General features: G+C 38.8%; 1 protein-coding gene across 5 annotated transcripts in view; it reads left to right on the forward strand.

The window, feature by feature from the left end:
• The window catches only part of LOC123503825 (1-phosphatidylinositol 3-phosphate 5-kinase-like), a 29,860-nt gene that overhangs the window by 10,731 nt on the left and 5,794 nt on the right, over nt 1-13,335 (forward strand). For 4 of the 5 annotated variants that reach the window (XM_045253883.1, XM_045253887.1, XM_045253885.1 and 1 more), the window contains 17 exons: nt 5-251; nt 543-718; nt 889-1,003; nt 1,198-1,344; nt 1,627-1,782; nt 1,952-2,111; nt 2,359-2,500; nt 2,663-2,739; nt 4,249-4,374; nt 6,694-6,834; nt 10,472-10,680; nt 10,861-11,042; nt 11,308-11,473; nt 11,664-11,805; nt 11,955-12,086; nt 12,592-12,749; nt 12,878-13,079. In XM_045253883.1, the coding sequence (XP_045109818.1) occupies nt 5-251; nt 543-718; nt 889-1,003; nt 1,198-1,344; nt 1,627-1,782; nt 1,952-2,111; nt 2,359-2,500; nt 2,663-2,739; nt 4,249-4,374; nt 6,694-6,834; nt 10,472-10,680; nt 10,861-11,042; nt 11,308-11,473; nt 11,664-11,805; nt 11,955-12,086; nt 12,592-12,749; nt 12,878-13,079 (2,678 nt within the window). The remainder of the gene's footprint in view (nt 1-4; nt 252-542; nt 719-888; nt 1,004-1,197; nt 1,345-1,626; nt 1,783-1,951; nt 2,112-2,358; nt 2,501-2,662; nt 2,740-4,248; nt 4,375-6,693; nt 6,835-10,471; nt 10,681-10,860; nt 11,043-11,307; nt 11,474-11,663; nt 11,806-11,954; nt 12,087-12,591; nt 12,750-12,877; nt 13,080-13,335) is intronic. The other variant, XM_045253886.1, reaches the window with a different exon arrangement.

Genomic DNA, 13,335 nt, shown 5'->3' on the forward strand with positions numbered 1-13,335 from the left:
TCAGGGTGCTGACAATGGATTTCTATGGAAGGAATGACATACCTCTTGGTGCCTTCCTGGAGCGGTACTGTTTCAGCCCAACGTACACGTGCCCCTCTGGCCAGTGCTCAGTGCCGGTGCTAGATCACATCCGCAAGTTTGTGCATGACACTGGCTGTGTGGATGTGGTGCTGCGGAACCTTGACACTGACCTGGATGTGGCTAATACCGGCTCAATCCTGGTGTGGAGCTGGTGTAAAGTCTGTAGACAGGTAGGGATTAGCACTAAGGGGTAATTCTTTATACTAAAACAAAAATGTTACATACTGGTAATGTTTGCTTGCCTGTCTCCCTTTGTTGAAAATAAAGTCAAAACATGTAGAAGAATGTTAGTCAGGAGAACCAACATCACTCTTGCTTCCTTCATGTGTTGTGGGAATATGAAAGTTCTCAGAGGCGAGGTCTCTTTTGTTGTTTTAGTATGAAAATATTCATTGAATCCTTATGATTTTTGCTGAGACACATTACAATGAAGTGGATAACTCAGATAACCCTTCTACCAGGTGACTCCTGTTCAACCAATGTCACTGGAAACCTGGTCCTTGTCCTTTGCCAAATACCTGGAGCTCCGTTTCTATGGTGGCAGCTTCACAAGGCGAGGAAATCCTAGTTGTGGCCACTCCTTACACCACGACCACTATCAATACTTTGGCTACAAGAACCATGTTGCTGTATTCAAGTAATCAGTCTCTGCTTTTCTGTACTAAATTACTCCTAATAGGATTTTGACCATATCTGTATAGTATTTTATTTTTTATGCTACACTGTGGTAATTGATTTAATGTTATTGCTAATCTTGCCTTGTATTGCCTGATTTGGATCATCTCTTAACATTTAAAATGATTTCAGGTATAATGCTATAAACCTGCGAGAAATTGCTCTCCCTCCCTCCAAGATAAGGCTTTGCAATGCACCCATTAGTCAAACGTCCATTGTGGAACTCATCAAGGGAGTGGCGGTGCAGGTGAGTTGGTGTTCAGTTCTGATTTATAGACCAAGTAGATGCTTTAGATATAAAGTATGAATAACATTAATTTTGCACTTCTATTTGGAGTAGACATTTTCTTTGAATCAAATTGATATTATGAGCTATATGAAATGTCATATTTGATTTTATTATTGAAAAGAATGGTATAAATGAAGTATTTCCTTTCCCAGGGGTACTCTGTCTTTTCTACAATTCTTGAGAAAGTGACAACTCTGCTATCAGAATGTGGCATTCGTTGGCAGCCTCTCATAATAGAAATCAGTGAACACCAGAACAGCCAACGCAGCAAATTCAGAGAAAACATTGAAAGCATCCAGGTAATTATGCCAACATTCAGGGAAATGCTCAGTTGTAGGATGATTGTTTTCTGTAACTGTGTAGTGCAGAGTTGATCAAACTTACAGACTTGAGAAGCACATTGAGAATCTGAGGAGCAACAGTTTTCATGTTGCATTGTTAGATTGGGACCATGAACGTTTAAACTTATAGTAAAACTTGTATATGAATGGAAGATTGTGCTTGGTTTTTAGTGTTGAGATGAAAAATTCTAAACTTCATTCATTCTGTGGTGCTTTGTTGACAGTGGCTTTTTGTTGTAGTTGCAGCTCACCTCCCCAACCCTGGAGGCTCGCCGTCTCCATCCCCCAACACCCAGCTCTACTGCAGAACTGAGCACAACAATGCTGGCTATCACTGATCAAGTTACCCTGCTGAAGAAACTCATTGCTCAGGTTGTCAATGAATGGAATATGAAGGTGGGTTACATTGTATCATAAATGGTTTATGCTACAACCAGTGCTGTAAATTGCTCATCTCCTGTAGAAGCTTGGAAGGAGGTAGTAGTGTTTTATTATGATCACTAAATAGTTTAGGGAGTGTAAACATGCATCACTCCAGGATTACTATCGAGCTGTTATTGTACAGGTCCAAGACTTGGTGCAGCTTCGTAAAAAGGAAGAAAAACTAGAGAAGGCCAAGACTCTCGCCTCTGTTGGTGCAGGAGGGATGCTGCCTCGTCAGTCCACGAGTACTTCAATGTCTACTTCATCTGCTTTGTCTGCACATACAACTACTTCAAGTGGAGGTTGGTTTTATTTTTATACAAAAAGAATAAAAAAGCATGCAGATATCTCAGAGCTTGGCTTTGCTCAAGATTTCCAGCATTGTCAATAGTACTAGGCTAACTAAAGACACCCAAATTGAATGGATTAGTAAGGTGTTTTGGAGGAATAAGTTCATTCTTAACTGTAACATGCCTAGAGCATTACAGTGAAAGAAGATAAACTTGTTTGGAGGCAAAGCACTTAGGAAATTATCTTATTTATTTTCAGAAATGCATAGTGCTGTGTCTCACAAGCAGAGCGGTGATTCAGCCTCTGTGGCATCTTCAGCAGCCTTGACTGGACTGTCAACTGAATCTCTAAGTATTTCAGCATCTCTTGGTGAGGTTCCAGATCAAAATCCTCCAAAAAGGTGTGTCACTTTTTGTTATCTCCTCATCTATATTAAAGAAAACTTATGTAGCCATAGTTTGCTCTTCTCTCACCACCTCTTCTTGTAATAAGAGAAATTATGACTTTGCATATCCCTATCACTGGTCGGTCTTTTCTTGAGCATGACGATTGTATTTTTCAGTGGCTCTGTTGATATTGGTGAAGATGTAGCTGATGATGCAGAAGTGTTGGAAGCTTCTTCCAGCCCACAGTCTAATGGTAACTAGATACAGGTTTCTTTTAGAATTGTGTTTATTTCCTCCTGCCTCAAACTTCTAGAGAGACAGCTCTCAAGACTTTTCCCTTAGTAATTGTTTATTTCACACACACACACACACACACACACACACACACACACACACACACACACACACACACACACACACACACACACACACACACACACACACACACACACACACACACACACACATCTGTATTAAAGATATGCTACAAGAATGGTTCCAGAATTTGAAGGGATGACATATGAGGAGAGACTAAAGGCTATGGATCTACCAACCCTGGAACAAAGAAGGGAGAGAGGAGACCTGATACAAGTTTTTAAATTGATCAACGGAATGGACCAAGTGGATAATGAGAAACTGATCCTGAGAGAAGAATATGACATTCGAAGCACAAGATCGCATAGTAAAAAGCTGAGAAAAGGAAGATGTCTGAGAGATGTTAAAAAATATAGCTTCCCGCAAAGATGTATTGAGACGTGGAACAGTTTAAATGAAGAAGTAGTGTCTGCAACGAATGTGCATACTTTTAAAGTAAGATTGAATAGGTGTAGATGTGGAGATATGGAGACGGGGCCACACGAGCATAAAGCCCAGGCCCTGTAAAACTACAACTAGGTAAATACAACTAGGTAAATACACACACACACACACACACACACACACACACACACACACACACACACACACACACACACACACACACACACACACACACACACACACACACACATAGAGTTAGGTCCAGTGCCACTAAACCTTGAATCACATGAACACACTTCTTATTGTCACTATTTTGACGAGCCCACACAGTGAGAGTGAAAGAGAAAAAAAATACAGAAGTACTTTCTATTTTAAGATTGCGTTCATATAATGATGATATTATTTGACTTGCAGGTTTTTGAGCTACTATTAATGATAGTACCTGGCATCCCAATACCTTGAAGAAATAGTTAAAATAGAAAAGGCAAAGCTTTTGTCTTTGTCAGCTTTGTGCAGGTTGCCATAAACAACTTTGTATTTACAAAAGCATGAATGTTTCAGTATTTATTCATTGTGAAATAATTGATATTCTTATTTGAACAATGGTAGTAGTGGTAACACAAGGAATTTTTTTTTTTTTTTTTTTTTTTTTTTTTTTGTTATACATACCGTTGAATCATTTGCTGTCAGTATTATTTTTTTTTAACCAAAAATAGTCTTAGCTGAACTTACAACCATGTCTTGTTTTTCTTTCACACTTTCAGCTTGCTTGATTATGATTCAGCTTCTTTTTCATTGCATGTGCATGAAGAGGCCTTGCTGGCAAACAGTATCTCTGCTTTTTTTTTTATTATCTAATTATTACGTTATGTAGTTAATTGTATTTACAACAAATTGGTTATATACGTATTCATATTTTGGTTACTGCTATTTTAAGGTTCACATTTCACAGCAGTGCACTGAATACAGAGAAAAGTCTTTCAACCTCTGGATTTTTTCCTAGATGCACAAAAACCTCTAGGAATAGTATATGTGACGCCTTCTGCTGAGTGCCTGATGGAGGAGAGGGACCACATCCTTCAGGCCTTGGCTGCTCTCACTGCCTGCACCAAAGCAACAGCCAAGACAGGTATCATCGACTAGTACACCAGTAGCCATAGGATACAGTACCACTTTTACTAATTTGGTGAAAGAGTAGCTACTAATTTTAACATAATTATATTTCTAGTTTCTCTTTATCTTGCATGATTTTTAAAGTGGTGATAAAAAGAAAGTAACACTATTAGGCATCAAGATGTGGCATCCATCTGTACATCTCTTCTTAACACTGAATTGGTTTGTCATGCACTGGATATAGATAATGTTCAAAACATGTACAAGTGAAGTAGTAGTGGTTGATAATAGCCAAGAGGAAGCCATTGTAGATAATGAGAAATCACCTTATTGATATATGTTTGGGTATTAGTTTGTGAACAGACACTAATGTTGAATTTAATTGCAATGACTAATGGATTGACAGCCCAATAACCCTTGTCACTAGTTAGGACACTTCTGGGGCTTGTGGATAATATCTTTAATCAATTTGATATAACCCAAACTAAACTTTTTTTCAGGATAAGTTTACTTGTAGATATGATTATTCTTGTGGGCTGTGTCTCTCTCAATATGCATAAACCAATAGTGTGTAATATGCATTTCGATGTTGTAGTACAGTGGTCTGTGAATGTTATGTTCTCCCTTCAGTTTGCATGAAGACCTTGTGAATAATGAATAACATGGATACTTTTTCTTCTGCACCAATGCATGCACATTATTTTGTTAATTTTGTTTGCAAGAATAGATTGAATAGCAGAAGGGCATATTTATTTCATTTATCTCTTTATTTGAGCTTTGAATTAGGATGTTGTAATAATTTTGACATTAAGTATTTTAGTTGTCATTTCTAAACACTACAACCATTGTTATAGAAATATAAGGTGATTTTGTATTTTATTTACTGCATTGTCAAGCTTCCTTTGAAAATGTAAAATGAAAGCAAAGCCAGTTTAGGTATGATACATGATTGTAGGAGCTGGATTGGCTTATGATGAGAGGGTAAGTCAAATATATAGGGAAATATTACTAGATCTGGCAATGCAGTATACAACTATGCAGTATTAGTTCGTCACTGATGTTAGCGAATAGTTGAATTCATCGAGAGGAGAGAGAACCAGTCCCCATTGACAGCACTACATAAGGATCAGCAGGTACACAGCCAGCAGAAGTAGTTCACCATTGCTGCACCATAATAAACCCATCCCCCTCCCCACTATCTTCCTAAAGACCTGATTGAACCACATGCAGAGGAATGAATCTCCTATCCTCTGTAAAGCCATAAATCTATTCACTCATTCATAACTCTGTCATTTAACCATTTTTTTCTTGTCCACAAGTCCTATTGATCGTTTTCTCTCTTCTTTCCATGTATCCAGATTCATTTAACATTCCTTCACTCCGTTCAATAACTCATGAAAGAATATTCAGACTCATGAATGTCACTGATGTTCATGAGACTGAAACCATCATCCATATAGATTTTTAACATGTAAATGGATATCGGGCTTCCCTCTTACAGAACTCTGAAGATGAAGTAACTTGTATCTTCCCTATTCTCCCACATGTTGTTACTCACACAATGAATAACAATCCAGTACATTCTCTAAACAGCTCACAATAGATGTCAGTCATTGTGTGAATAAAGAAAACTTATGAAGAGCATCAGACTTGGAGAATGTGGCATGTGAAGTGAAGCATGACATGACCCCTCGTTACCATAAAACTATGATTGTTTTTACTTTGAATACAGTATTAGTATTAGTTTATTATTAACAATTTTCATATAATATTTCTTTATGGATTAAAACCTTATCACACAAGATATTGGTAAACCAGTATATTTATGCAGTTCAATTTCATCTTTCACTTTTATTAAGCTTGTGATTCAAAGCCAGCAGATTTCAACTAAGCTGATCATATAAACCCCTACTCAACTGTGCTGCTTGTTGATAATAATAGTGATTATAATACATAGTTAATACAGCACTGGAAAGACTGATTATGTATATGTATAGTTACTTGGCTTACTTTTGAATTTTATCAAGAAATCTGTGTGTGTGTGTGTGTGTGTGTGTGTGTGTGTGTGTGTGTGTGTGTGTGTGTGTGTTCATACTTGCTGTGGATGAGATTTATTACTATTATCATTATTATTATTATCATTTATTATTATTATTATTATTATTATTATTATTATTATTATTATTATTATTATTATTATTATTATCATCATCATCATCATCATTGATGTAATTGTTGATGCAATTTTGTGTGATCATCGTACATACACAAAGCTACATAGAATAGTGTGTTTTGTCTGTGGTGCAAAGGTAATTCTATTCATCTTGTCCTGCAGGTCAGAGTGTTCAATCGCTGTCGTCAGTGTCCAGTGATGTCCTCCAGAGCATTGAGACAGAGGGTGATGTGGGTGGGGGCCTCCAGGCAATCATTCCCCACCAGCTCTCAGATGCGTTCTCTGTGGTCCACCGCCGCCAGGGTGGGTTGCTGCTGTCCTTAGTTTAGTATTATTCAGTATAAGGGTAAAACACTAATGATATTTATATTATGACTATATACTAGTAATATTTGCATCATTGAAGTAAGGAGATTGTATTGATTTTTGCATATGGGAAGAGAAAGACTGTAGCCTGATGAGATACTATTAGGAGTAGGCAGTAGTCACCTGCCGCCCAGTGGAATACTCCAGGAGAGGTACTTACGGGGATGTAGGCAGTGCTGCAGACTGAGTGATTCCCCGTGTCCTCTCTTCCCGGTTCCCTTTGTGGTCTCATTTATACAATTGAGCAGCTGCAGCCTGCCCTCTAAAGACAACTTCTACTACTTCCTACACTACACTACAACACCTTACACTTTTACACTCTCTTCAAATCAAAATTTAATAATGGCTTCACCACGCCCTGCCTCGGAGTCCCCCTCTGGGGAGGGGACCATAAATGTCCCCAGGTCGGACTGCCCTCTGCTGTCGACCTTGGGTGTCTTGACACTTCATCTAATACTTTCACTATCAATTTCTGCAACATTCGTGGCCTTCGTTCTAATTTTCAATCTGTGGAACACCACCTCTCCTCTACTAAACCTCATCTTCTCTTCCTAACCGAAACACAGTTGTCTGTGACTACTGACAGCAGCCCTTTTCTGTTCCCTCCTACTTGCTCTATCCTCATTTTCAATCCAAAGCTGGATGTTGCGCATACGTGCGTAACGACACCACTTGCTCTCGTGCCCACAATCTTGAATCTTCAGAATTTTCTACCATCTGGCTAAGACTTCAATGTCACTCTCTAACTAAATTCATCTGTGCTGTATACCTCTCACCTAATTCCTCTGACTATGTAAAATTCTTTGACTATTTGACTTCCAAGGTGGAGCACATCTTATCTCACTTTCCTTTTGCTGAGATCTCCATTTTAGGGATTTCAATGTTCACCACCAGCTTTGGCTTTCATCTTCTTTCACTGACCAACCTGGTGAACAAACCTTCAACTTTGCTATCCTTCATGACCTAGAGCAGCTAGTGAAGTTCCCTACCCGTATTCCTGACCGCCTTGGAGACACGCCCAACATTCTTGATCTTTTCCTAACCTCCAACCCTTCTGCTTACTCTGTTAAACTTTCCTCTCCGTTGGGCTCCTCCGACCACAATCTAATTTCCGTTACCAGTTCTATCACTCCAGTGCAGCCTCAGGACCCGCCTAAGCGGAGGTGCTTCTGGCATTTTAACTCTGCTAAGTGGGAGGAACTAAGGCAGTACTATTCTGATTTCCCTTGGGATGATTATTGTTTTCATGTCAGAGATCCTTCTCTTTGTGCCGAGCGCATAACAGAGGTGATTATCTCTGGCATGGAGCTATACATTCCTCATACTTTCTCTAACCCTAAAGCTAAAAAGCCTTGGTTTAACTCTGCTTGTTCTCGTGCTGTCAATGATAGAGAGGCGGCTCACAAACGGTTCCGTAGCCATCCAACTGCTGAAACTCATGCCCTATATATTTCTGCCCGTAATCATGCCAAATCTATTCTCCAACTTACTAAAAACTCTTTCATCAATAGAAAATGTCAAAGTCTTTCCAATTCTAACTCCTCTCGAGATTTCTGGCATCTAGCCAATAATATCTCTAACAACTTTACTTCTTCGTCTTTCCCTCCTTTACTTCATCCAGATGGCTCTACAGCTGTCTCTTCTTTTCTAAAGCTGAACTCTTCGCTCAAACCTTTGCTACCAACTCAACTTTGGATGATTCTGGGCATATTCCTCCTACTCCTCCACCCTCTGACTACTTCATCCCTAAAATTAAAATTCTTTATAAAGACGTTTTCCTGGCCCTCTCTGGCCTTGATTCTCGGAAGGCTTACGGTCCGGATGGAGTCCCTCCTGTTGTTCTCAAAACTGTGCTTCCGAACTCGCTCACTGCCTGGTCAAACTCTTTCATCTGTGTCTCTCTACTTCTATTTATCCTTCTTGCTGGAAGTTTGCTCACATTCAACCTGTCCCTAAAAAGGTGACCACTCCAATCCTTCTAACTACCGCCCTATAGCTTTGATTTCCTGCCTTTCTAAAGCCTTTGAGTCTATCCTTAATAGGAAGATAATGAGGCATCTATCAGCTCACAACCTTCTCTCTGATTGCCAGTATGGTTTCCGTAAAGGCAGATCTACTGGTGATCTTCTTACTTTCCTAACTGAATCTTGGTCATCCTCTTTAGGGACTTCGGTGAAACCTTTGCTGTCGGCCTTGACATATCGAAAGCCTTCGATAGAGTCTGGCACAAATCTTTAATTTCTAAACTACCCTCCTACGGATTCTATCCTTCTCTCTGTACCTTCATCTCCAGTTTCCTTTCCGATCGTTCTATTGCTGCTGTAGTAGACGGTCACTGTTCTTCCCTAAAACTATCAACAGTGGTGTTCCACAGGGTTCTGTCCTATCACCCACTCTCTTTCTATTATTCATCAATGATCTCCTAAATCTGACTCAATGCCCTATCCACTCCTATGCTGATGATACCACCCTGCATTATTCAACAGCGTTCAACAGACGCCCAACCCAACAACAATTAAATGACTCAAGGCGAGATGCTATAGGACGCCTAACTTCTGATCTTTCACTTGTTTCTGATTGGGGCAGAGAAAACCTGGTTTTGTTCAATGCCTCAAAAACTCAATTTCTACAACTATCTACTCGACATAACCTTCCAGACAACTATCCTCTCTTCTTCAATAACACTCAACTTCCCTCTCCTCTACATTAAACACACTCGGTCTATCCTTCACTAAAAATCTAAACTGGAAATTTCACATCTCTACTCTTGCTAAATCAGCTTCCAAGAAGTTAGGTGTCCTATGGCGTCTTCGTCCATTTTCTCTCCCTCCCAGCTGCTTGCTCTGTACAAGGGCCTTATCCGCCCGTGTATGGAGTATGGCTCTCATGTCTGGGGGATCCACACACAGCTTTACTAAACAAGGTGGAATCTAAAGCTTTTCGTCTTATCAACTCTTCTCCTCTAACTGACTGTCTTGATTCTTTAAGTCACCGCCGCAATGTTGCATCTTTATCTGTCTTCTACCGCTGTTTTCATGCTGTCTGCTCTTCTGAACTTGCTAACTGCATGCCTTCCCCCTCCTGCGGCCTCGCTGCACAAGACTCTCTACTTCTTCTCATCCCTATTCTGTCCATCTTCCTAATGCAAGAGTTAACCAGTATCTTCACTCCTTCATTCCCTACACTGGTAAACTCTGGAACTCTCTACCTGTGTCTGTATTTCCACCTGCCTATGACTTGAACTCTTTCAAAAGAGGAGTGTCAAGACACCTCTTACGTTAACTGGACCCTCCTTTTAGATTTTTTTGTTTTTTCTCTTTCTACTTTCCTCTTAACAGGGCCTGGCAACCAGCGGGATTTTTTTTTTTCCAACACTTTGTTTGCCCTTGGCCAGTGCCCTTGTAATGTAAAAAAAAAAAAAAAAAAAAAAAAGGTAACATGTGTTAATCCTTTATGACATGGAGGCTGCTTCTTAAAAATGATGACAGTGGTAAAGATATTTATAATGGTATTGGATATAATCATATAAGAAGATTAATTTTCTTGGTGAAATAGGTTATGAATTTCTTTGCAGCTTCAGATTCTTGTGAAGGATTGGTGAGTGGTTGCTCACCCACTTCGGGGTCCCCTGGGAGAGGCCATGAGAGGTCCTTGTCTGATGGGGGCCAGGCCACTGTGGTGAGAGACAGTGTTGAACGTTCAGGAGAGAGACGTCTGCCCACCACTGCTGTAAAAAGCATCATCTCCACCTTCTGGTCAACATCTGCTACTTTATTAGTTGAGGTCAGGGCATATTCTCTTCATTAGAGCTGAGTGGGATGATGAAATATCTAAATATCACAATAACTGACAGTGGGCTGCAACGTGGATGGTTAATTCTTGCTATGATAAAGTTATTTATTTTCACTGATATCCCTTTAGTTGATATGATGATGATGATCTTTTGTCTTGTTCTTGTTTCAGTCACCTTTCCCAGCAAGTGAACATTACTTGCTACTACCAGAAGTGAAGATTCCAGTAGTTGTGTATGGTGAGGAGCCATCTTCTATAATTGCACATGCTTTGACATCACAGGAGTATGAGAAGCAACTTAATATTCTCAAGAAAAGACTGAAAGACATGCAGAAAGAGGGAACAAGTCAAAGGTAATGTATAAATCAATGTTAAGATTTGGTACCACCATATGTGCCACCAAGCCCAGGTTAAACATGCTGCATGTACATTAATTGTAATATTCAACTTTGTTTTTAACAATGATAGTATTTATTCTAAATGTGAGGAATAGACATTGTTTGGCAAATTCATTGTTACCTTATTTGTAGCATTGTTTATTTGTTAGATGTTGATCTTCTCACACCAATATTGTTTCTAAAATTAGTTTTTTTATATGTTTTTTTATTCATATTTCAGGAGTGTGGACCTCCAGCAGTCAAGTGAGGGAGGATCAGAGAGCACCACCCATGAAGATACTGACTTTTGTTTGTCAGCAGCTGCTGATCCAGAAAAAAATAAGTTAGCCAAGGATCTGCACATAGAACTTCAGTGGAATGACCAACATGCCAAATTCTATTGCAAGGTAAAGTTTTATTTCGTCATATATTTGATATATGAAGAAATTCTGCAAATTATGTGAAAATAAAATCTAACATGAATAGTATCTGTGCAGGAGTTATCATGACTGCAGGGGTATTGTATGCAGCTGTGCAACTTTTTCTACAAAATAAACAATTATGTGATGATTATGATTATGATTAATTATTTTTCAGATTTTCTTTGCTGAACACTTCCGACAACTGAGAAAAATGGTATTTCCTTATGGTGAGGAGCATTTCATCCGCTCTCTCTCACGCTGCATTCTATGGGAGGCTCGTGGGGGCAAGTCTGGCTCAGTCTTCTGTAAATCGAAAGGCAAGTTTTGATGTTTTCATATTTTTATTCTGTAGTTCTGTAAATTAGCACTTCATGTATTTATTTGGCAATATTTGTATTTTTAGCAAGGTTCATGTTATTTTGTGAGGATATTTCTTGTTGTTTAGGAAAGACTTGGTGCTTTCCAGATGATCGGTTCATTCTGAAGGAGATGTCGCGATTTGAGATGAATTCTTTTCTTGACTTTGGACAAGCATATGTTCAGTACATTGTGAACTGTGAAAAGGAACAACAACCAACAGTGCTCACCAGAATAGTAGGTAAGTCTAAGAAGATGAAATTACCAGTCTATTTATTATGTTTCTTTATCATTTTTCCCACACTTCATACTGGATTCCTTCTCCCATTTATTACATACCAGCAGGGAATATTGTGCAAGTGTAAGGGAAAATTGTGAATGTGCTTTGTCTCAGTTAGCCTTAGATGTTTAGATGAATCCAAATGCATTTAACCTCTTCAGTACTATGACACATTTCCATATTGATTCTGCTTACTATTTGGTGATTTTATACAGCTTCAGAAACTTATGTGATGGATTAGAATAGTGAAGAATCTGGCCATTAATCTTCTAACCCTTCTAATTGTCAATAAAATAGTCAAATCGTGCACAAAGCTCAAGGTAAAAATGTCTCCTGGTACTGAAGAGGTTAAATGAGCAATAGGTGAACATTAGGTTTTGAATCATCAAAATTTGTCATTGATTTAAAAGAATTCACCTGATGTTAGTTGGTAATTAGTCTAATGTAAGTCTTATTTTACATATAGGTGTTTACCGTATTGGATACAAAAATACCACTACAAACAAGGCCCAGCGAATGGATGTCCTGGTCATGGAAAATTTGTTCTATCAACGCAATATCACTCATAAGTTTGACTTGAAGGGATCAATCAGAAACAGGCTTGTAAACACGTCTGGCAAAGAGGTATGTTAATGATGCAAATGATGCATTACTGAAATTATTTGTACCTGTCAACATTTAGAATCGTGTGATGTTGCTACTGAAAAGTTTTGGTTGGCATTATATTACTTGAGTCATTTTGTACAATTCAGGAATCAGAACTGGTGCTGCTGGATGAAAACTTGGTGAGGATGGCATGTTCCTCTCCCCTGTATGTGAGGCCTCATAGCAAGACAGTGATAAACCGAGCCATCAAGGCAGACACTGTGTTCCTGTCGCAGCAGCTCATCATGGACTACTCCCTTCTTGTTGGCATTGACGACACTGCCAATGAACTTATTGTTGGAATCATTGGTAAGGCTTAGCTCATCAGTGAAGTTAAACTTCACTGATGCTCAGCGTGGAATAAGAATGCTATAAGTAAACTCTGGAACTCCCTTCCTGCTTCTGTATTTCCATCTTCCTCATTTCTGGATAACTCTTTACCAATCTTTTAGAAAACATACAGTTCAAGTGGACCTTTTTTTATTTTTATTTTTTTTGCACTTGGCTAGTTTCCCTCTTCCATAAAAAAAAAAAAAAAAATATATATATATATATATATATATAT

This window comes from Portunus trituberculatus, chromosome 14 (genome assembly GCF_017591435.1).
Source record: "Portunus trituberculatus isolate SZX2019 chromosome 14, ASM1759143v1, whole genome shotgun sequence".
Lineage (NCBI taxonomy): Eukaryota > Metazoa > Arthropoda > Malacostraca > Decapoda > Portunidae > Portunus > Portunus trituberculatus.